At 41.5% G+C, this 24,227-nt stretch overlaps 2 protein-coding genes across 4 annotated transcripts; both read left to right on the top strand.

Moving 5' to 3' along the window:
- The first annotated feature begins 1,649 nt into the window (after positions 1–1,649).
- LOC112571066 (HHIP-like protein 1) lies at positions 1,650–13,820 on the top strand. Of its 3 annotated transcripts, none has more exons than XM_025249867.1 (10): positions 1,650–1,803; positions 5,265–5,596; positions 5,751–5,959; positions 6,616–6,701; positions 6,910–7,112; positions 8,683–8,820; positions 9,146–9,281; positions 10,202–10,341; positions 11,006–11,087; positions 11,353–13,820. In XM_025249867.1, the coding sequence occupies exons 2-10, from the start codon at positions 5,284–5,286 to the stop codon at positions 11,447–11,449; spliced, it is 1,404 nt and encodes a 467-aa protein (XP_025105652.1). In that variant the 5' UTR covers positions 1,650–1,803; positions 5,265–5,283; the 3' UTR covers positions 11,450–13,820. The 3 variants fall into 3 exon arrangements, with proteins under 3 accessions (XP_025105652.1, XP_025105649.1, XP_025105651.1); XM_025249864.1 differs by lacking the exon at positions 1,650–1,803 and adding an exon at positions 2,514–2,595; XM_025249866.1 differs by lacking the exon at positions 1,650–1,803 and adding an exon at positions 2,831–3,044.
- Positions 13,821–17,582: 3,762 nt separating this feature from the next.
- Positions 17,583–23,732, top strand: LOC112571033 (putative leucine-rich repeat-containing protein DDB_G0290503). Its single transcript, XM_025249818.1, has 5 exons — positions 17,583–17,871; positions 20,945–21,109; positions 21,914–22,054; positions 22,477–22,644; positions 23,215–23,732. The coding sequence occupies exons 2-5, from the start codon at positions 20,954–20,956 to the stop codon at positions 23,554–23,556; spliced, it is 807 nt and encodes a 268-aa protein (XP_025105603.1). The 5' UTR covers positions 17,583–17,871; positions 20,945–20,953; the 3' UTR covers positions 23,557–23,732.
- The last annotated feature ends 495 nt before the right edge of the window (positions 23,733–24,227 follow it).

Here is a 24,227-nt window from a genome sequence, read left to right as displayed (position 1 = left end):
AGAACAACGACAGATTCAAACTATGTCGAAGCGATCTGCCAGGGAAGCCAAAGCGCAAATCCCACACTTTAAGTATATCCCTATTTTATTTTATCGTAGACACTATCAAAATGTCAGGTTGTTTGTGAACCCAGCACCCTGCCCAGCTTTTCATCCAAGTTCAGTTCTGTCATTGTACTCTTTGACCTCTTTCTCTGGATGAAAAGCCTGGTTTCCTAGAAGGGCTTAGAACCAGTAAATTGAACCCGAAACCTAACCGATTCTGACTTTCCAAATCGTCTCATGATCTACACTCAGGTATAAAAAGATAAAGCACGAAGGTAATGGAATCTCAGGAACAGCCATTACAAGGTTCCGAGGCGCCAGATGGTGTCCGCTGCTGGAGTATTGCGAAAAATGTCAGTCGAGTGTCTTTTAATTTGTTCCTCACAGTCTTGAGATTCTGACCATTGAAAACACACTTTGCCAGAAGATGTGGTTGCTGTTTGTTGCGTGGACACCCGGTAGAACGTTTGCACGTGATTAATTTACAAACAGGTAAGAAAAACTTAGATGAGAAATCATCCATCAATGTTTTGTGGATGTCATCAGCGACTGGCTGTGATACGAAGGTATAAACGTGCTTACAGACAATTTCTTTCTGGTGGTTAGTACGCCATCTACTCGACTTTTAATACATCATGTACTCGAGAAATTAATTTATTGTAAAGACCAGGGACATCTCACCTTCCTGAAAATACAAAAAATCACACAGGCACGCAATCAAGCTTCAGGGCCGTGCACATCTGTAGACATAATATACACATGTACAGATGCATCCTCCAGAACAAATCTCATTATGTGTTTGCGTGGATTTTATTGTTTTTTTTTCCTCCTCCTCTCATTTAACACGTTCGACAGTCTCTTCGATGTTATAGGGTGCAAATATAAAGTATCACAAATCCGTACTTTGCGGAATATGTATAGAATCAAATGTTATACTATTAGATATAAAACATACTCTATGACTACATGAAAATTATTATTTATTTAACGAGTCTAGTTCACAATGCATCTGTCATTGATCATAAATATTGATATTGAACATAATAGTTACCATTAGGGAAGTTTCGATGTTAGGTGAATTGATACCACTGTCACCAATTACATAGATTAGTCTTTTAAAACAATATATACCAATATACAACACATATTTTAACATAACAAAGAATACTAGAAAGTTGATTATAAGTCGATTAAAATAACTAAAGTTACTAATCAGTTTCAATTACATCAGTATAAATAAAACATACTTTCTTAAACGTATACTAAAACCAGATTTAAAGTTCAGACTTATTTATATCTAATTCCTGTAGTATGACATTTAATTTTTAATATATAGCTACGATACACATGAATATCCTAAGGGAGTAATGAGTGGTCACAAAATTTCTCTTCCAGTGTTCAAAGTGTTTGATTTTCCAAGTCTTTCGTGGAACCAAATGAGGACAATTACTCTCTCTCTAGTTCTGTTGCAGTTTTTCCCAAGCTGCCCTGCACTTGGCGGCTTCCGGTTGTTGCTGTTTACCCGCGCATCGGGTTCAGTCTCTCGACCGCGCTGTTCATTAGGCACTATATAGTTACACCTGCTCACTTTGCCCACGCACGATATCGAAAATTTGGGTCGCTCGACATCGATTGAATTCCAGACCCTGGAAGACCTAAGCTGTTCACCCGTCTGCCTGCGTCTCCGAATTCACATTTCATAAATCTTTTGCTCGCTTGACTGTCTTCAGAACTTTAAGGAACATACTCGGGGTTTGTGTAAGTACAGTTTTTATTTAAATTGTTACTTCACAAGCTGATTGTGTACATTAGAGAAATAAGTCGTCCACACTTTTACAGTCTTTTTCTTCTTTCACGATTATTTGTGACATATTCGGATTATTTTTCTAAGAGGCTTAAAACACGAGGCTGAAGTGTCAGTGATGGCAGAGTGAGCTAAGGTCAGCTTTAGGTGATCATGGAGGACCACAGTCGACATGGTCTTTAGTCCTGATGCCACTTTGTTTATTGATGTCAACATTTCTCCTCCTCCTTTTCATCCACCTCCTCCTTCTCCTCCTCCTCCTCATCATCATCATCTAGTTTTGATACTTCAGCATCTAAAACTCTCAGTAATGTTAAAGTATCGATGAAACAAAACTATAAATAATTGCCTTGCTTCCGACCAAAAAATAACATTGTACCGAAGCATTGTTCGTTTATTGGAAACACTTCATTACCTGTTGTCTGAGTAGTTCTATGAGCGACAGCACGCAGCTCTTCGTTATTCCGCTTGCAGTTCAAAGTGTTCTGCTTTATTACAGTTTGCAGGTTTGTTTTTGGTATCGGAGCGGGAGGAGAGGGAGGAGTGGGTGTCAGGTGTGGGAGAGAAACCAGTTATTAAATTGCGACCCATGTTGGGAGCTTTTGATTTTATCTCTTGATTGCCATTGCGTTGCCGCAGTTATTTACTGTAACTGCTACGAGGACGAACATGTTGCCGCAGGTGGCTTCATCGTTTGGCGGCGACACACGCGCGGCGACACACGTACGCGGCTCCGCTGCACGAAGGTCTGATGCTAACATTTCTCCTAGAATATTCTCCAGACAGCCGCCATCCGTTAATAATGAAACAGGAATATAATTAAGCACAAATGATCGTCAGAGACATTTTTAAGTTTGTAGCTATGCGGCAGGCTGTGTGGAGGAAGGTGCGGTAAGCGGCGCGGTACGCGGCGCGGCACGCGGCGCGGTGAGTTATGCGGCAGGCGGTGGGACAGTATCACAGATTTGCAAGGACAGAAATCAAATGCATGTATACGTTCATACGAGTGTTTCACTAAAAGGTTTATCTCCAGTGGTAGGACTTCTTGCGATTCGGGCATCTGGTGGTGTCACTATTGCCGCCTTTGATTGCCACGTCACCACAAGACTGGCCTAAACAATGTGCAGCCATTCCTTTTCAGTGTATAACTGTGCATTGTAAAAAGTCACGTGGGGACCGTATTCATGAAGCGCAGGTAAGTCGTTGTCCAGGGTAAATCAATTTCAAGCATCTTTTCTTTGTAGTTATGGCGTCCAGGCTCCACGGAAGTTGCTTACCCCAGTAGTTTAAATCAGTGGCAACGATCCCTTGGGGTAAAGTAACATGATATTGGGTGGGGGTTAGTGGCTGGACAGTGCGTCGTAGCTATGGAAAAAATGACTATTTCTTTTATTTTCGCTTTTACCCATTGGTAATGACTTACAATCTCGTCCTGAACATAACCCTCAGATCGTTATTACTTCAGATAATCTGGGCTTTTCTGATGACACCTGTTACCACTGGGGCCGTTCCTGGACACAATGCACAAGCTTATTAATCAAGTGTGAACAAAGCCCCTCGTTATTAACAGTTTCATTTCTCTCCCGCCCCCTACACCCACGTACACACGTGTATAATGTTACTCAAAATTATGGTAAAAAACCAGGGGTGTATACTAATAGCTGGCTGGGAAATATGATATCAATACTGCCCAACAAGAAGACTAAGATGAACAAATCCTGACTGGCTGACATTATTACAAAAAGAAAGAATTTCAGATAATGGTCAGGAATTAAATAACCACGAACGAATTTGCATTTATTTATAAAACAGGTAAGAAATTTTTCTTCCGAAAAATGTTTCCATCTTACAAACACCTTTTAAAAGAAACTGATGCTGATTATCATAACTTTATTTTTACCAACTCGTCAACCACTCTTTAGCTTCCCCGCACACGCCGTTGAGGAAATCTCAGCCCCAATACCCATCCTTCATGCATTCCTGCAATCGTTAGCACCTCTCTTGTCTTTCCCTCGCCCACGAAGCCTTGTCACCTAGGCGACCAGACCCCAGCCTGGGTTTACGCGCATGTCAACAGTTGCCCGCGACAACGTCTTCCGCTTCTTCAAGCTTGGAGAGTTGGCTTCAGGCGGCTGCCTGATGAATTAGCCAGCATTCTCAAGAACCTTCTGGAACAGAAAATTTCTTGTCGTCCTCTTCCATTTGACCTCTTTCTTCTTCCACCCCCACTTTCTTTGATTATACATTTTTTTGGTTAGTAGTCATGACGATGGCTTGACCTCATCGCTGTGTGGATGTCCCTGTGGACTCAGGTACCAGCAGAGCGCAGACAAAGAAGGTGATAGATTGATAAATCCTGTGACCCACAGTGAAGGAACATTCTTCAGAACTAGTCGATGACCGGTATAACAATAATTTGCTTCATGACCGGTGTAGCAGTAACTGGTTTCTTGGCGAATTCATGTTCTTGTACATTCTCCCTCCCAAGAGGTCAGGCTGACATTTCGGCGGGTAACTAGACGAGACCTTAGTCTCGACCAGGGACGGGGAACCTTTTTCTCTGCCAAGGGGACATTTAAATGCTTACAACATCATTATCGGGTAGTACACAATTATCAATTGAAAGATTAGACTACTATATTTAGTACCTTTAATTTACTCACAGTGTGCTAAAACTTTTGCAACGTGTACACTTCCAGGCTGTCTGGAACAGACTGTTCTCTGAGTCACAGGAATACAGGCAGACAGGCCGCAGGTGTCACGTGACCTGATGTCCTTACCTAGTCTCTTCACTGCTAGAGAAACCTAGTCCGCTTGTGAATTTGTGTCCACAGCTTCTTTTATTGTACACATGATATACCTTTTAAACCTGTTTGTGTCTCGTTTGCTCTCATCTATTCCTTTCCCATTACCAGCGAAACCTGATCGCCATGCACAAATGAGTTGCTGTCCGCGGCTTGTTTTGTTGTGCAGATGACATACAGCGTGATAATGAACTCTGTCTTTATGCGCATGCGCAGACTATGCCAAGATGATTGTATGCCAGACATCGGGACACGCGACGAGAAGCATATTTACTGTCATGTCCCTCGTCTGTGTCCTCTCTATCCTGTAATGGACTATCTTTGCGTGCTCCTCAACATTTACCTTATTTTAATGATTTACATTTATGTTGCTATGTAAAAATCTGAAAGATTTACTGAATTTCGAAAATGGGGTTGCCTTGGCAGGACCAGACCACACGATTTCTCTGCCCTGATACGTCCTCCCTCTCCACAAATCGATCCTGACTACATTGTCAGCTGTTACATATTGCTGGGCGTGCTTCTTTGGCTGACCTGCCTTGTTTGTTTGTTTACTAGAATATAAAATACTCTGAGTCACTGATCTCAGTGCAATTATTATTTTCACTCAGCACCGGTCGCGGGGTCACGATGGAACGGAACTGGCGACTGAATGGCGCTTCGGCGGTGGGTGTCATGCTGATGGTGATTTTTTCTCGTTTCCCTCTGGCGGCCGGACAGGAGAGTTCCTCGTCCTGCTACTGTCTGAAGAAAGTCATCGGCAGTCTCTTTAACCCTGTCGAGATGATTCAGTTCAAGCGGGACGGCTCGCTACGCACCCTGGTGGTGGAGCAGAAAGGACACGTTCGTTTGTTCATGGAAGAAGATGAGAACCAGGAGGGACAACTCTTCATGGACATTCGTGACCGCGTGAAAACCTCGGAAGACGTGGGCGAAGAAAGAGGTAAGGAAAGCCGGAAGACACAATAGTGATTTTTCACAACAAAGAAAAAAAAAAAAACAATAAAAAAATGGTGGATGGAGCGCCCTAGGGTTTGCTAACATAACAGTTCTGACCAAGTAGACCATGCAGTCCTGCTTTCTGATTTTGTCCGCAGGACTGCTAAGTGTGGTCCTTCATCCCAGCTACACCAGAAGTCCTGTCGGGCGAGTCTTTGCCTACTATATCCGTGACATGTCCGGTTACCATGTCAACGATTATGCTTACGTCAGCGAGTTCCTCGCCTACAATGATGTGGTGGACAGCTCTTCCGAGCGCTTCCTCCTACGCGTACGCCAGCCCTTTCGTAAAGGAAATGGAGGCCAGGTATGATGCCATTAAGTCTAAAACTATTTTTATTATCTTTTCAAAGTTAATAGAAGACTGACAGAGACGGAGTAGGAGCCGATGCAGTAGAGACGAGCACTGACAAAATCAAAACCAGGGTAGAGGTTAACGGTGGTACATAAGATATACTTAAACAACAGCAACAAAGGTCAACAGCGCCAACAACTGTAGGATCGCAACAACGACAGCAACAATGGCTAGGCTGAACAGAATTATTTGACAGATCAACATCTTCAGCTTTGTCCCCTGATGATGACGACGACGATGATGATGACAACAACGACGACGACGATGATGATGAAGTTTGTTGAGTGCCGTACCCTGGCCGAAGTAGGCTCACCGCACTTTACAATGACAAACCCACGCAGACATAAACACACACGCACGCGCGCACACACAAATAAAGCAGAGAGCCCAAGTACTGCAGTTGATGCAAAAGAAGTAGAGAACTGGAAACCATATTGCTGCCATGCATTTAACAGAACCGCATCTTTTGAAAAAAAAAAAAACAACCCATTTTGCAGATTTACAACGACCCCACGGCCCTATGAACGAACAATAATCACAAAGACCAAAAAAGTGTGTATTTTCGACAACAGGGTAACAAACAGTCGCGTGTTCTGTTTGTGTTGCAGTTGTTGTTTGGAAACGACAGCTTCCTCTATATCTTCACAGGTGATGGTACAGGAGACGACGATCTAGAGGGGAACGCCCAGAACAAGTGAGTGACAGACAGACCGACAGACACACGGACAGACACACAGACACACAAAGACTCACATGAAATGTTTGTATAGGCATATGTTCGCATGAGAAAACAAAACATAAATGTGTGCATGGACACAAATCGCTAAGTGTGCACATGCGCGCGAGCGAGTGGCAAGAGGAGGTCAAGAGTCACCGTGCCATGCGTGTCTGTGTTTACACAGGTTGTCTTTCAACGGCAAAGTTCTGAGGATCAACGTCAATCAGCAAAGCTTCGAGTTTGATGAAGACTCGGCCAGTGCTTTCCCCTACAAAAGCCCAGTGGAGAACCCGTTCCACGGAGACAACGACTCCAGGCAAGAGATTTTTGCTTTTGGTCTCCGCAACCCCTGGCGATGCAGTTTGGACACACTCAACTTGCGTGAAGGTTGGTCAGCTCCTAGCAACTGTGCAATCTTTGAATAAAAACCAAGTAGCAAAGGATGGCTAGTTATTAGTGGTTATCTTTGGACAAAGTAAGAAAAATCAAGTGTTAATAGTTTTAGTGACTGGAATCTTTACTGTCGGTGACTGTTTGCAACTTCTTCGCGTCTCTCGGATCTTTGAATAAGGTGCAGGCAGTGAACGTTGGACATTTCTGAACAATTCCGAAATATTTGGTTGAAGAACTAGGAGTAAAAGTTCGACAGTTCTTAGTGACTGTAGGATTTTTGACAGTAGTAAATGTTTGACAGGATGATCGGTTCTTAGAGACTCAGAATCTTCATCTTACTTTCTATTCTTGACATCATCAGCAGCTTGACAGCATCAGAACAGGTTTCTTCTTTCAGTTTAGAATTATCAGTGTCTGTTAACCTGATTATGTCTCGTAAAACAAGTCCAACATATCTAACATGGTGAACAATTCTGTGTTCATCTCTGCTCGTCATCTTTGTATATCTGCCGCCATTACCGTACTCCACATGGCAAAGATGGTCAAAGGGAAACAACTCCATTACCTCCCTTAGGAACATAGACTTTCTCCAATGTGACAACGGCTGCTTACAATATGGGCTGTTAGGCTGTTTCAAGGGAGTAGAGGGAGGTAGAACACCAGTAAATAAATAAATAAGAGAAATGGGAGATGACATTACTTTACACAAAAAATTGTTAGAACTCCCGCAGCCTACCCCTCCCCTCTTCACAAAAATTCCCCTCGTCTAGTACCACTACTGCTACTGTGAAAGTATGTGAGGAATGGATGGGGTCACCCGGGTATCGCGATCCGACCTGTTTGCACCTCCGGCTTTGAACACCAGTACTATAGCCATAGTGTTCCATATATTTCTCCAGCAATTATTGTAATTTATTTTAAACAAGTTTATAAAAAAAGTACTACTTAGCGATACAAAACGGTAAAAACAGCGATTCTGGAAAGCAAAGAAAAAATATCAAGCAATTATTACTCACTAACATTCTAAGTGGACATTTGATCAGGGGACTCTGTAGTCGAGGAGGAAACCTAAATAGAGTGAGTGAGGTAATATATATATACACCAGGGCTTCTGCTAAGGCTAAATTCTTTGGGGTCCCATGGACCCCCTCTTCAGATTTTTAAGGGGTCCCTGTTCTTCGCCCATTTTTGAAGGGGACCCCATTGACGACAATTGAAGGGGTCCTCCGAACTTTTAATGCGTACTGTACGCAATTTTCTGCGTAAGCAGAAGCCCTGATACACGTTATTCCAACAGTCGTGGATAGGAGAAGAAACAGAGATAAATGGAAAGAACTCCAACTTTATCAAGGAAAGGTCTCCGGCCGTTATACCTGGAGGTCAAGTACAACCATTATGAATAGGAGGGTAGTAGGGACAATAGGCAATAGACATAAAGATTTCATGACACTGGATCAGAGCAGGTTAGAGACAGATGCACACATTTGACAACTCTGGACCGACCCCCATGTCTAGATTATGTTTTGTGTCTCGCTGTACACACTGACCAGGACATTACTTGCAGGGACAGGCAGGATATTCTGCGGGGACACTGGGACCGACCAGTTTGAGGAGATTAACATCATTGAGAGCGGCAAGAACTATGGCTGGAACATCAAAGAGGGCCGCCGTTGTCATCACAGCCAGCAGTGCAGCGCCATTGGTAAGATGCATTCCAGGTCACGTGCGGGGTCATGCTAGCGAACATTCCCATGGGGAAAGTACCTTGCGCCATACGGGTTTCGAACCGATATGTGTTGCACCTCCAGCTTTGAACACCACTGCTCTAACCAATGTCTTCTATTTCTTCAAGTAGTGCATCGTTTGTCATCTTATTAAACTCTGACGTGCTTTACGAAAATGAATTGATGATTTCTTATTAGAACATCATCTTTAACTTTTATTTTATCGATTTGAGTTAATTTGCAGAGAAAGAATCCCTGCCTATTTACACTTATTCTCTCTCATTGAGTTCGCTTTATTTGCAGCAAACGAAGGCTTGCCTATATACACCTACCCGCACTCGTCTGAATGGGGTAGCGCTGTTGTTGGAGGATACGTGTACAGAGGAGGCAACTTCACCGGACTGTATGGCGCTTATGTGTATGGAGATGCTGTTACAGGGTAAAAATAGCCTTTCTTTTGTAGGATTGATATGAACAATTAGAGTTTTTTTCTTTGTATCTATTACAAATTAATAATAATAAAAAATAAATAATAATAAATAAATAATGAACAAATGAAGTAAGTGTGTGGAAGGAGAACAATACGAAAGGATAAGGAAAGAAAAATAAGAGGTGGGGGAAAAAAAATAAAGAAGCAGTCGGACGAACACAGCTGTCGTTTTCTGAGCTGGTAAAAAATTTAAGTCCTGAAACGAAACCAGACCAGAAATTATTCATCATTCCACGGAGAGAAAAAACAGAATGAAGCAAGTGGGAAAAAAATGAGGGAGCTGGGTACAACCATGCCACACCACCCTCTCTTCTAGAAAAAAAAAACAACGCAAAAATAATCAACTGGAAGCAACAAAAATAAACAAGAAAGAAAACAAAGATGAATGACTTCGCTTTGGTCCAGTTCAAGGGAAGTAAATCCTCCGGCCATGTTGGTGTCTACAGCAGAAGTGTGGAGGAGAGAGAAAAAAAAAAAATGGCTGTGAGCAGACGTAATTTGTCCACCTCTCTAGCGATAGTCCAACCGTCACAAAAAAGACAGGACACAAGGAAGAAGAAAGACAAAATTAATTCCTTCCCTCTGACCCAGTTCAAAGGACAACGTGAGTCCTCATCTCTCGCTCTTACTCATGTCGGCACTTTCAACCACAAGGCTCTTTGGATGTGACAAACATGGACGAACGTTTGATCTTCCTTTTTTTAAGAAAGTAGGCAATAATAATAATAATAAATTGTTTTTACACCCTCGTTCATCGAGGTAATAAAAAAAAGGGACTAAACTTGGTCAAACGTTTGATTGAACGATTTGGATGAGGTGTGTGGCGAGATATACTATATTATTGTCAGTTTCTAATAATAACATTGCAGGAAAATCGCGTACCTGGTGCAGCTGCCCAACACCACGTGGAGCAGCACAGACTGGCCGCAGTGCTCACGTGACTGGTGCCCGTGCGACGCTCGTGACGACAAGCTTCCCTACCTGCTGTCCTTCGGGCAGGACGCGCACGGTCAGTGAGGGAAGGGTGAAGGAGGGATGGGGAAGAGGTAGAAATGGGTGCCAAGTGGAGAGAATTCATAACTCACCTCATAAAGGTCCTCGGTGTCAAAAGAACCAGTCACATAGTTTCCTTGTGATCGCTGTTAAAACGATATATTTTTTAATGAGCAAAAGACATATTTTTTATATAATTGCATTAGTTTTCCTCTTGTTTCACTTCACTTGCTTCCATTTCTCTATAATACGTGTCTAGTAGAAGACAATACTAACATGTATACTGATTCTGCACATTACTAGTCCTTGTACTTCAGGAATTTTCATTTTCATTTGATATTGGACGTTTGTAATATCATCATAAGACGAAATATGACATTGCTTGTGTGATTGTTTCGGTGTAAGTTTTTATGAAAGTTTTGATTTAAAAGTTTCTATGTGTCTTGGAAAGTTTCAATGTAAGCTTCTTTCAAAATGTACCTTCCCCTTCCCTTCCCTCCCCACTCATTTCTCTGAAGCCAGTGGAGCTTTGACTTGCAGGCTGTTATTGTCATTGTCTGGTTTCCTCAAAGCCGCTGTTAATGCATGTTGCCGACTGTCTTTTTTTGCACGGTTAGTGTATTCGAAAGATTATTATATAATATTTCTGAGGCTCATGTCTCTGTACTGTCTGCTTTCAGGAGAACTGTTTGTCATGTCGACATCAGAGTTCTCCGTGCTGCAGGCGAGAGGTGGACTTTTTCGTGTGGTGGCACCTACAGGGTAAATGCTCATTCTGTAATTATTCTGTCCAAAATAATATCCTACAGGGTACAATGCTCATTCTGTCGAAACAGCACATCCTTAATGATTTTATATATATATACAAGCAGTGTGTATGCACGTGCACACACAGAGAATCATACTCATTTGGAGGTCTGCAATCCTATTAGCTTAATTTATTAGCTAAATGATGGGTTAATAATATGATGATGATATGATTCACAATGAAGCAATCATTGATCAATAGATTGTTTATTGTTTTCAGAAACGCACAGAAGCAGGTCTCGTGCAAAGGCTGCAAGTCATCACTTTCTGTTAAGTTGCTCCTATTAAGTTTGGTTCTGTTAATATCTAAATGGTGATTATTGTAACATCTATAACTGCCTTGCAATACACTTTAGAGAATGTAACTTTAGAAAGCCAGAAATATAGTTTTATTTTTAATAATTAATGAAAGTTAGGTCTCTACGGAATACTGTAACTAAAATGCTCACTTCGTGATTTCATTTTGGGATTTCCTTCTCTCCCTCGTTAAACAAGGACGACAATCCTCATTTCCTCACCTCTCTCCTTTCCAACCATTTCCCCTCTCTCACCTTTACCCTTCCTTTGTCTCCATTCCACCAATGCTGACCTGCATTCTACTACATCAATCGTTTTATAACTTTGAAGCGGAAGCTGACAGTAAGGGCGGATATCAGAATGATATCACACTACTTCAGTCACCTGTAGAAAACCCACCTGTTTGAACAGGTAGCCGCCACATCAAGCAGCTCTCTCATTCTGTTCTCCCAAGTCCAAAAAATGAAAAAATAAAAAATAAATAAATAACAGTTCTTTTGATCCTCCGCTTTCTAGAACACTTTGCTGACATGCGGCCACGGTATGTATGTTTCATCGACCTTCACTTTCCGGCACAAGCCACGTGATCGATGATTACTGCGCGGGAATGCGAGCTTTCATCGGGTGATCAATGGACACCACGTCCCTCTCTCTCTCCCTCTCTGGCTTTATTAGTTCAAGAGACAGGATACCGCTTGTTGCCGCTAGAGACACCGACAAACTCGGGGTGGGGAATGGGGTAGTGGGGTAGAACGAATGAGAGAAGGAGAGAAGGGTGGTGGTGTGAACTGCGAGCTGCAGAACATGGCTAGTCACTTACAATCTTATATTATCCTGTAACTTTAGAAAATAAAACTCGGTTAATCAAGTCCGTGTTACAATACCACCAAACACACCAGAGACAAGCTCTGGCAAAAATCGCTAAGACATTGCAGCAGGTATCACCAAAACACACATCGCCCTGTTTATATATGTGACGCAAAGTCTTAACAAAACATTTACATTATAGAATTTTTTTCAACGAAATAACACCTGGCATTTTTGGCGCGCGGCTGTATAATGCAATGTTTAAATGCTCGTCACACGAGCTCAGGATCGGCTGTCTTGGAGAACTCGTCTCAGGTAAACTCTTTCTCTGCAGGTGTTATTATCAAGACCGGCTGCTTTCAGAGACAAATCCTTTGTTGCTAGTTCGGATAAAATATCAATTAGTTTCAACACTCACCCCCTCCCCACATCCCCGCTTACCTGTATTTTCGGAAAGGTAGTCACAAGCAGGTGGTGACGTAAGCAACGGCCGTTTTCACAACGGTGTCGTCTGCAAACGTCAGCAGCAAAGTTAGCAGAACTGAGATCAGGAAGAAAGGTAAGACGATCTTTGGCAATAAAAACACCGTGTGAAATAGAATAAGCCGTTTGTAAATAATGTTCTCCCCTACCCCAAATACCCAGGGGGTGAGTATGTAGATATCCCCAGAGACAGCAGCTGAAGTGCGAACAGGTGTAGTGTACAGTTTATACCTACCTACATTACCTGTGCATGACAAATGTCAAGATCAGGTCGGGGCCGTCACTGGCTTCCTGCTTCATGATAACCTCAATAATAATAATACACGTGTTCTGTGAACGGAGTGAAGGTCGGTGAGTGCATCAGGGTGGGGTCGGTGTGGGGCAGCAAGTGCCACCAGGCTTTATTATGAACCAAACTGTATTTTTTTTTTGAATTAACCCTTTTAAAATGAAAAACTTTCTTACCTGAAAGTCTTGATTTGAACCGTCATGAAAAATTGAGCAGGAGGAAAACGAACCTAAACCCTGAGTGTTGGACCATCCCCCAGTGTCATTTAAAAACAAAATGTTGACGAGGCTAACTACAGGCCATGACATGCAAATACAGGAACCTTGGTTAGCCAGGTAATGTCCATTGTAATGTATGTCCGGTTGTATGGCAGGCGCATACCATCACGTGATGTCACTTCCGCTGTGTCCTTGCATGTTCATGACTGATATTGCCTTGTAATGCTTTAACATTTAATCCACCCAGCTTGCGAGTTAAGATGGATTTAAAAAACACTAACTCTCTCAGAAATCAAGGCATCGAATGCCCATATGAATTCTTTCATTATGTGTTGTTGAAAAAGAAAATCAAATGCACATTCTATAAAAAAATCTCTGCGACTTTCATTCTTGAACATTCTTCTGATATTTCAAAATAGTATAGGTTAATTAACAGAAAAATAGATGTTCAGATTAAAATAGTCCGGGAAACATCGAACGGGAAGACTGGCAGATTGTGTTGTTGAGAACAATGTTAAGGATCTCGCCCCTGTTGTGATGAGAAAATTTGATTATATTATTCTGTATGGAAAATTGGAAATAAAATCACTTTACCCCGTGATGACCGGTATTTCTTTGAATTTGATTTTAATTATCTTATCTCTTGTGCTTTATTTGACTCTTTCAAGCACGCCCTTATTCACCAAAACTCCAGAGCTTTGGATTCTGTTTTCAAATTTCAGTGTACTAGAGTATCACTGAAAGGAACTGAAACAATTAATAAGACACTGGCTAAGAGGTATTAATGGAATCGCGGATGTGGGAGGAATGGAAGATATAGGGTTGATAGAGAGAAATTTCGCAAGACATAACAGCAGGAGAAGAGAGAGAATTGTTCTACGATAATGAAGCTAATCAAATGATGATGATGATGACGACGACGACGATGATAATAAAATACAGAATAGCAAGCACTATTAAACATAATAAAACTTAAAACATAAATAAACATAATAAACATAATAAAAAACTTTTATAATAAAAGTACTATGAATTACATAATAGAAGTTCCTACTAAACACAGAATAACGAGCTGCTACAAATATAATGTCAAAGAATACGCATCGGTGCACACGAGCAGACACGGGGTGATACACATCCACGGGTTGACATTTTGTCCAAAAATGAGAGCAACAGAGAAGAAGAGAGAAAGAAACAGAAGAAATAGACAAAGACTGGGAAATATAGATAGAGTAAGATACAGACAACAAAACTGAAAGAGAGAGAGATATAGAAACAAAGTAACAAAAATAGAGACAGCATATCAAAAACAAAAAACAAAACTAGAGACAAAGAAACAGACAGACAGACAGAGAGAAGCAGAGATAGTAATTTCCTTTACTTTAATAATTGTGATTGTTAACTACATGTTGCTAATGTTGTAACAAGCACTGGATGATTAAAGAGCATTAGAGGGAGAAAGAAAGAAAGACGGGCGAAGGTTTTCTGTAAAACAAGAAAGACAGCAGATAATCGCCTTGTCATTGCATGAAGGAAGGATGGGCGGACCTGGAATTGCTGAAATTCTTAAACAGTATAGTCTGTTAGCCGTAAATCCCTGTGGGGTAACTGGGTAAGTGGATACCCTTGAGTTCTCCACTCACCTCCCACCCTGGTAGCAAGAGGGCTTACAATGAAACGCGTTGAAGCGAGTAGAAACTAAACCCTCGTCATCAACAGACACACACAAGGCATAAATATTAATTGTCTGCAATGATATAATTAGCTACAATAATTCTAGTTCATTTGATGCCTTAAAATACTGTATACTTTTATATTAAGTCCTGTTTTGTTATTGATTCCTGTACAGTTATATATAACTTTTGCCTTCATATTATTCTTTATTATTTTCTCATGACAGCTATACAAGTAACTAAATTATGTCCTGTTATTTTATTTTTATATGACAGTTTCTAATCGATACCAACACAGGAATGCTGTTATTTCGGTGTATTTTTTCTGATTGCAATAAAGTTAGTGTGAGTGTTTGCGAGCTGCAATTATCACATTTATGACACGCATTTGTTACTGATTAATGTATATTGAGAACTCTATGGGGTACAGCACTTAGTCTGTGGTGTCATGTGTGTCGCTAATTCGGTTATGCCACTGCAGTCTGGAGTCATGCCACTGTCACATACTGTGCCTTTGCAACTATGGACAAATATTTGATTGATCTCTAGAGGTAAGCCTAAAAAACAGAAAGCTTCTCCACTTAAACCTGCCTCTGTGAGGCTCATCTCACACACCCCGACTTTATGAGCGGATGAAACGGACTATCTAGCTTTTTATTGTCACAGAGGTTTGTCCTATAACATCTCCTTGTATTTGTGATTAGAACTTCATCCGACTATGACAAGTTTAGACAAACTTATTGTTAACAAGTGACAGGTTTAAGTTCTTTTCTACCAGAGAATCTTTTGTCCACTGACTCGCATCGTCTGAAGGGGGCTTAAGGCAATCCTACTCTCCTGCACTGAAAATTGGCTGTTTACATTCTGTATGATCCTTTTTATATTGTGGCTTTAATTTAGCCATAAATTAGGCCTCAAAGGAAAGTGTTGTGTGCCGATTGTTTAGGAACCGAATATTGTATAGTTAGTTCCACGGAATGGAGCCTGTAATCAGCAATAAACATATCCAGACACAAACCAGACCTGTCCTTAGTTGATGCCCTCCAGGAAATGCAGTAAAAAGGAGTGGTGATAGGGTAGGGAGGGATTGTTGAACGAGCAGCTGTTGAAACTCATTTGCTCTGGTAGCCTGCCTGTCGATTTTGCTCAACTATTCTAATAACACGTGTTTAGTTCCGCGAAATGAGAAATATTTGTTTACCACCTGAGAACTAAGGCGGCGCTAGACTATGTCATTTGTCAAACCACCCTGAACTTAATAATTTTAATTTGGGTAAATTTGCAACCAAAAAAGTGTGTGTGTGTGTGTGTGTGTGTGTGTGTGTGTGTGTGTGTGTGTGTGTGTGTGTGTGTGTGTGTGTGTGTGTGTGTGTGTGTGTGTTGGTACTTCAAACAAGGTAAAATAACACACTGTTGGATTATTTACAGGAGAGATGAATGACATTGATTTTGCAATGACGGATGACCTGCAACCTTGTGGGAGTCAAGGATGAAAAAGAAATGTGATAGCTATTCTGTGTCTCGTGGTTTTGGGTGCGAAGAGAAGTGTTTATAGATTGTCAAACTAATACAAAAAAAAGAAGAAGAAGAAGAAGAAGAAAAAAAAACAAAAGTAAAAACAAACAAAACAAAAAAAAAAAGAAATAAAAAACAAACAAACAAACAAAAACAACAACAACAAAGAAAAAACAAAAACAAAAACAAAACAACAAAAAAACAAAACAAAACAAAACAAAAACAGACGCTACCTACTATTCAAACTGTTCTTATTTTCTGAGAAAAGGTCAAAATTTCTAGACTAGTTCTGTTACTTCTCAGGTGAAGAAATAATGTAACAATAGAGGAAGACAAAGGGAGACCGGTTTCGTTGCATGCTTTGAAGTGTTCTCTGGATCTGGAATTTCCGTAAAATAACGAGAAACACTACGCAGGATAGGAGATGAGCATATCTGTCATCCACCCCGGGTGTTCCTATCTACATTAGTCTCCATGACGTATCTCCGTGTTTTAGCCTTGTGACACTAGTGTCAGCCCCGGGATATTTATAGTGTATTACTACAGCCTTTGCGCAAGTCCGTGAAGACAATTTGAGCCAAAGACCTCCAGGAAGGTGTGCAGGTAATACCCTAATAGTCCATTATCTGTCACTAGTTCCCGTTTGTCAAATTCCCGGGCAATAACTGGGATAAACTTACCTTGATCACCTGCAAAATGTTTAGTTTGCGTTGTCTTAATCTGACCAGAGCCTCTGTGTTTCTCAGTCTGTCTCAAATATTCCATCAATCTCTCAGTCTCTTTGATTGGTTCAAGCAACCCGTATCTTTGATATCTTTGCCCCTGTCTTTGTTTTCCTTACGACTGCCAGTGTGTCTGTCTGCCTGTTCCCTTCTCTTTCATGAGCGCACCTATGATTGCTTAATTATAATATTTACAGTCTATAGTACAGTTGCGGAGCATTGTAAAGGATTAGCCCGAGTTCGCAGTTAAACTGTCCTTCAGTGTGGCACCCGTCCGTCTATAAATTACAAACAACATTGCTACTTCTAAGTTATTATCCCCGAAACCGGACTTTCCAACACACGATTCTTATTAAATAATTGGGAGCAAAAAAAAAAAAAAAAAACAGAAAGAAAGAAAACGCTGCAAGTCTTGAACTAAGGTCAAGAGAGATCACGAGTGTTAGGCAGAACCAGAAAAAGAAACGGTGGTGTTGGGAGAGGGGGAAGGCGGGTAGGCAGGTAGTCGGGGTGACACGTGACCAGGCTACTGTTGGTAGGGCACTGTGGTATATCGGGTCTAGGGGGGAGCAAGCAAGTACCACATAGAAATTTGTTGCTGTACGAGGTGGCCCCTAGCACAATAGTAGATTACGGACGAAGACTCGACCCAAGACCACAAGCCAAGCGCTCACTCACAGCAGCAGAGTCTCTCGTATGCCGCCCTCGGTGAAAGGTCTCGCGACTCGTTGACAGGTAAGCATTCTTAGACATTCACCTGAGACGGACAGACAGACAAACAAACAAACAAAAGGAACAAAATATTATCTGACCCAATGTAAAATCAAGGACGTGTGTATTTGAATCTTCCAACATTTCTTAGCACTGCCAGATCCTTTTTACCTGAAGCCGGAAGTGACCTCCACTGTTCGACCATAAAACAGAAAATTCTGAGCTTCTCCAGGATCCTCCATGTACCCGAAGACTTCATGTTTCAAAATATTTATCTGTATTTCGAATATTTACGGGGTCCTGTGCTCGTTTTCCACCATCTGTCACAACAGGAGACAGATTTTGATAACACTGGCAGCCATAAACTTCTCTGCCTAACCCCACGCAGCAAACCGTAGTTTATTGTGTTTAGGGCGCAGATTTTTTTTTTTTTTTTAAAAAAGGATACCCTTAGTGTTTGCTATTACTTTGATTAGAACGACAGGGTTAGACGGTTGTTTTCAGGAAATAATGCCGGCCCACTGTTTCATGAAGCGGAATTCAGTATCAAGTTTACCGAAGCTGAATACGGTTCTAGTTACCTGCAGATTCAACAACAATCATGATATAGCTTCAAAGTTATTCACTTTCAAAGTTCAAACTGACAGACCGGGGGGAAAGCAGACCTACAGGGGAAAAAAAGAGTAAAACAGCTTCACAATATTTTGTAGATAAACAGCTAAATGATAGAATGATTATCCGACAAATAAAGATTATGTTTTACAGACAATAACCAGGTGGACAGACAATTGTATCTGACATCACTTGGTTCTCTTTGTCAGCACTTTAATAACCGTTAGATCAAACTAAATGTCGCTTTTCCTCCACAAGGAGATACGGTGCTAACAAATTAGTCCTAAAAATAAGTGTTCGTGTCTTGCACTGTGTCGCAACAACAAAGAAAAACAAAGCTTAGTAACAGAAGAAGCGAACTCTGCTTTCCCAAATAGAAAGCAGACGACAAAATGGCGTACGAGCAGAACGGTGATTGGGTCACGTGGTTATCAAAAAGCAAACGGCACGAAGTCAAAGGTGGTCAGCGGGTGCAGATCAATCAACCTGACATCGCTCAGACCTTGCAGAAACACCTGTGACATTCGCAGTGCACGAGCCTACCCGCACAGCACACCTGTACCCGTCTGTCTCGGGGGAAAAGCTCTCAGCAGCAGTGTGCATAAAGTATGAGGAGTTTAGTCTTCATGCCCCGCATTAGTGTAGCTCTCAACTCCCCCTCCTCCCTTCCCCAGTCCCCCCAGGTACTCTCTTGCAGACACACTCGACAGTTAGGTCGTTGTCAACATTTTCCTCTCAACTAACGACCGAAGACATGACGTCATCCCCCGACAGGTTGCAGTGGTTTAAGTCGTTGTGACAGTCCCTAGCCCGCAACAGCTGCTAGGATTAAAGGCAACAACTGATCTGACATCCTGGTGATTTTAAACGGTCAAACTAACGGTTTTTTTGTGAAGGATTCAAAACTGTTCACCTTTGACCTCTATGACTAGCGGCGATAAGAGGAGCGGAGGGCTGTGTTGTTGGGGTTAGAGCTCGAGTAAACCGAGGGTTGATTTAACTTATGCTGACGTCACGTGCTGACACAGTAGCTGAGGGACAAAGAGATAATTGCTTTCAAGGTAGACCGGGTGGGAGAGACGTCTAAGTAAAAAGTCTTTTCAAGTGGATTATAGAGGATAGCAAACTCTGCAAACCTAACATAAAGATATGCCAACAACCACTGTTCAGTGAATCACTTATGACTGGTGTAGCAATGGAGTATTTCTTGAGCGCTGTGTTCTTGTCAAGGGTAGACCCGACTCACCTAATGTGGTCGGTGTGTTATTTTACTTGACAAGAAAAATAAAATGATAAGCTTTTCATTAATAACTATTGTACACAAAAAGCTAATTTTAATTAAACTAATGCTAATTTGTACAATTTATACGTCTAACATGCACACACACACACATAAACACCATCAGGATAGCACATCAAGTGAAAGCAGTGGAATAAATTATCTTGTTAAGATATTACTCAAATAGATGTCTTTAGTGTTTTTTGAAAGCTTGTCTTGAAATGATGTTACCTATAACACAATGCAATATATCTATATATATCTATAAACATTATAATGCAACAAAGGCGCAAACGTATCTAGACACCACACACGCTGACAAAGCCAAACAATTAACATATATCAACGGATACCCCTCTCCCCTAGTGATATAGAATAACCTCCGCTAAATGGACAATGACCCCAAAATAACAACTAATTTAATTATGTAAAATAATCAGATGCAACAAAGATCTGTTAATGTTGTCCATGGTTGTCAGCAATCAACTGGCGTTCACTGGGGAGCTAAGTGGAACCTGAGCGAGTGAGCTGAACTCACTTTGATTAGCGTTCGCTCTCACACACACACAAATAAAAAAGGGACAGCTAAGTAATAAATATTTTATGATTCTGCCTTAGCTAGATGTATTAGGAAAAAATTGCCGCCACCAGCAGAAATACTACTTTGATATGCATTTATATTTTAATTTAATTTTACACACGAGTGACAGGCCATGACTATGTTAAGTGACATTGTTCCCGGATACATTTGAGAAAGTGGATGAAGTGGATCCTACATCATCAATCCTATCAAAAACGATTTCTGGGAGTTAAATGAAAATGTTAAAGGTTAGAATCTCGTGTAATGAGAAAATGGGAAACTGTCCCTTGCGCCCACCAAGTTTATTGGTGTAGTTTTCTTTTTTTTTTTTTTCCTTCTTCTAATCTATCCATCAATCTGTCACACGATCTTTCTTGTCAAGATTGAATGTAGTGACCACAGGACTACTCGCAGTCTCATCAGGCTAACACATACATTGTGCCATCGCCTTGTTATCAAAAGCTAGAAGACCATTGTTTACACTTTCCACAGAGATGCTTTCCTGTTTTCTCGCCATCAGTAACAGCTCCAATTTATTTCTGTTTCACTGTTTACATAGATAAAAGTAATGTGTCCATTATTTCATATTCGAGTCTGATGCTCTTGATTTTTGTTTCTGAACACAGGTTTTTTCCATGCTGCACGGACTACCTGACATCACCCGCCGCTCTTCCTCCGACGGAGCTAGCCCCATAGCGATGACCCATAACCCCACCATGTCCAACAAGTCACGTGGTCAGCAGCCCAAGCGGCGGGCGTTGGACAGCGACAGCGACGACACAGATGCAAAGGTAGGGGTTGTTGGAGGGGGTGGAGGAGTTAGTACTTGTGTACATATCAATCACGTGATGACACACCTTTCTGTACACACATTTCACATTCACAAGAGTTTAGTAGACAAGTGCTTTCTTAGCTATGGAGGCAGACAGAAGAGAGAAAGATAGAGTGAGAGAGAGAGAGAGGGAGGAGAAGCTATTTTGGACAACATTGTTGTATGATTGTAAGTTTGTAAACAACAGTGGTCACATTGTAAATATTAAGGAATTTTTCTGTGCTTTCCTTTCAACTTTTTTTTTTCAAAAAGATTGCTTGAGTGAGATGGTTCAGCAAGACACATGAGACATTAAGATATCTGGCAGCCGCAGCTTACAGCGTGGGAGAATAATGTTACTTTGACTTTTAAAATTGATTTTCCTGTCTGAGCGCCATTAGCCATGGTTTCCCTTCATTTCTTCTCTACCCCGCTGGTCATGCAGAAAAACATGCAACTCCGCAATATTTACTGAGCATTATTGTGACCTATGAAAAAAGCGATTTATTGATACAGAAAATACTCGAAGAAAGAACAGCGAAGAAGATATAAAAAGAAGAAAAAGGTGAGGAGGAGAAGAAAGAAAGAAATTAAATTAAATAAATCAAATCAGCTTTATTGCCAAAGCATTCTACTGTGAACTAGGACTACAGCGGTAGTAGCATAGGACAGATATAAACAACATATGAAAAGTAAATGTCAAAGAATTCTGACAGAAATCTTGCTAGATGATTTGTTCAGGATTGTCATGGGTATTTGTTGCTGTGTTGTGGTGTGTGCACAGACTCTGTGGAAGCATGCAGTGCGGGCACCGGACGTGCAAGGTCTGTTGCGGAAGGTGGAGGACATGGAGCTGCGGTTGGAGGAGCTCGAGAACCTCATCGGACTGCAGAGGATGGACTCCGAAAAGCGACAGCAGCAGAAGGTATGCAAATGTGTGAATGTCTGCCTGCGCATAAATGAAGTAGCTTCAGATTCTTCAAGAAAATGCGAACTTAGGGATGGAACTATGGACTGTAGGATTGGCACATACACGAGTGATACAATGTAGTCCTGTCTTCATTACTCATTAGCAGATTCTATAATACCCCCTTGTCCGCAAGAAACAAAGACAATAAAATCTGCACATCAGAAAACTGGATAGTTCATAACCAACTTGCCAACCTCCCACATTAGATAATGGGGTATGATGGGAGGCAGAGTGAGATCCGGTAAGGAAAGGTGAGACTCCGATAGATGAAAGCGTTAAGATGTGCGCTGCCCGTTAGTTGCAAGGAAATCCATTACACTACGGATCTCTTTCTTCTTGTTTTATCTTGTTTTTTTGTTTGTTTTTTTCACCTGCAGAAAGAGCTGGAACAGTCTCGACAGGAGATTGCAGAGCTGCGCAAACAGCTGCAGGAAGCCATGGTTACCCTGGAGACGCGAAACAAAGAGTTGCAGGACACGCAGAAGAAAGTGGAGACACTGACCAACCAGTCCACTGCAGACAGACATAAAATTGACCGACTAGAGGTATCACTTCCGGTTTAGTCTCTTGTCTTCAGCCTCCACCACTCTTCTTTGCGTGAAATCATACCCACAGTCCCTGGAGTTATCTTTCTTTACACTTTGTACACATCCTCTCCACCATTAATTAAGTTGTTGTAAGGCTGCTAAACACACAGTCATAAACATTAAGGGGAAATGCACGAATGGGAATTAAAAAAATTATGTACAGACATTTTTTGCTTCGTCGATGGATCTGGTACCATATTTATGGAAGAGCGGTAAAATCTGAGTTTCATGTTTCATGTTTGAGAAAGTCCTTTGTATGGGGGCACAAGAAAGATAGTTTCATTCCAACAGCTGATGTTTGGTCGGTTGTGCTTGCCTCTGATGTTTTGATGCACTTTTACTCTAGAACAGACATCTGTTCTCTAGAACTGACGTGTTCTTGTATTCTCTCCCCCTTTCTCATCAGAAGGATGCTCCTTATCTCCATCACTTCTCTCTCGATTGTTATCTCTGTTCTCAGTCCATAAAATATGTGTTCTGTCTCTCCATCCCTAGAAATGACAGGCCCTCTTCTCTTTCCCTCTGCAGAACGAGAACAAGAAGCTGCAGCAGCTGGTCGGGGAGCTGGAGAACAAGCTGAACGATCGCATCAAGAAGATCGGGAAGCTGGAGCGGCAACTGAGCGACGTGCAGCGCGAACTCAACCAGACGCACACCAGGGTCAACAGCCTGGAGACCGGCCTGCAGCAGCTGCAGCAAAATTTTGCAGCACTCGTCGCCGGCACCTTGCCGACCTCGTCCACGACCCCCGAAAAACCCAGTCCACGCCAACCATTAGCTTCTCTGGGACTTCCACCGATTGCTATTCCTGCTTCCATGCAGAATCAGAGCAACAGAGGAGGGCAAGCAATGAATTTTCCACCAAAATAACAGCCTGTGTTCTGCTTTTGATGTTTCTTTTTTCTTTTATGTTTATATATATTTTTTTCTCTTGCTGTCTTACTAGACAGGAGCATAATGATGTTACCTCTGACAAGAAAGATGATGTGAAGCAAATGTGCTCGTCTTTTCTTCCAAATGTGGAGCATTGCCAGTAATGCCAGTCGTAAAAAAATTATGTAGTTTTCTTTTAGGCTTTCCTGGTTGGTGTGATGTGTTTTAAGATAAAGAACTAAAAGACTGGAGTGAACATCGAAGACTTTCTTCCTGCGACAAGCAAGCTGGCGGCGGTATGGCGTTGGTGTAATTGTTGAGGATCGAGTCAGAGAAACATGAGACGAGAGAGAGACATGACATGACATAGTTAATGCAAATGATTCATGGTCATTATGACATGGGGACAATCATATTTGCAATACAAAACATAATGTTGAAAACCAATCTATAGACAAATGTATATTTTTATATATGTATACACATCTGCATCTAAATATACACAATCAAGCTACATTCCAAAGGACAAGGTTCTCACATACACACTATTTATCTTACATGTATAGACTAGGATGGGGGAAAGAGAGACAACCAGCCAATGGGTGGTGTTCTGTAATTTTTGCCAAATTCTATTCCAAAGGCACTTTCAGCATCGTTATCTATATTTC

The sequence above is a fragment of the Pomacea canaliculata genome, linkage group LG8, assembly GCF_003073045.1.
Source record: "Pomacea canaliculata isolate SZHN2017 linkage group LG8, ASM307304v1, whole genome shotgun sequence".
NCBI classification, from domain to species: domain Eukaryota; kingdom Metazoa; phylum Mollusca; class Gastropoda; order Architaenioglossa; family Ampullariidae; genus Pomacea; species Pomacea canaliculata.
The sequence above is the reverse complement of the archived record's forward strand: the minus strand, read 5'-3'. Positions and strand labels throughout refer to the sequence as shown.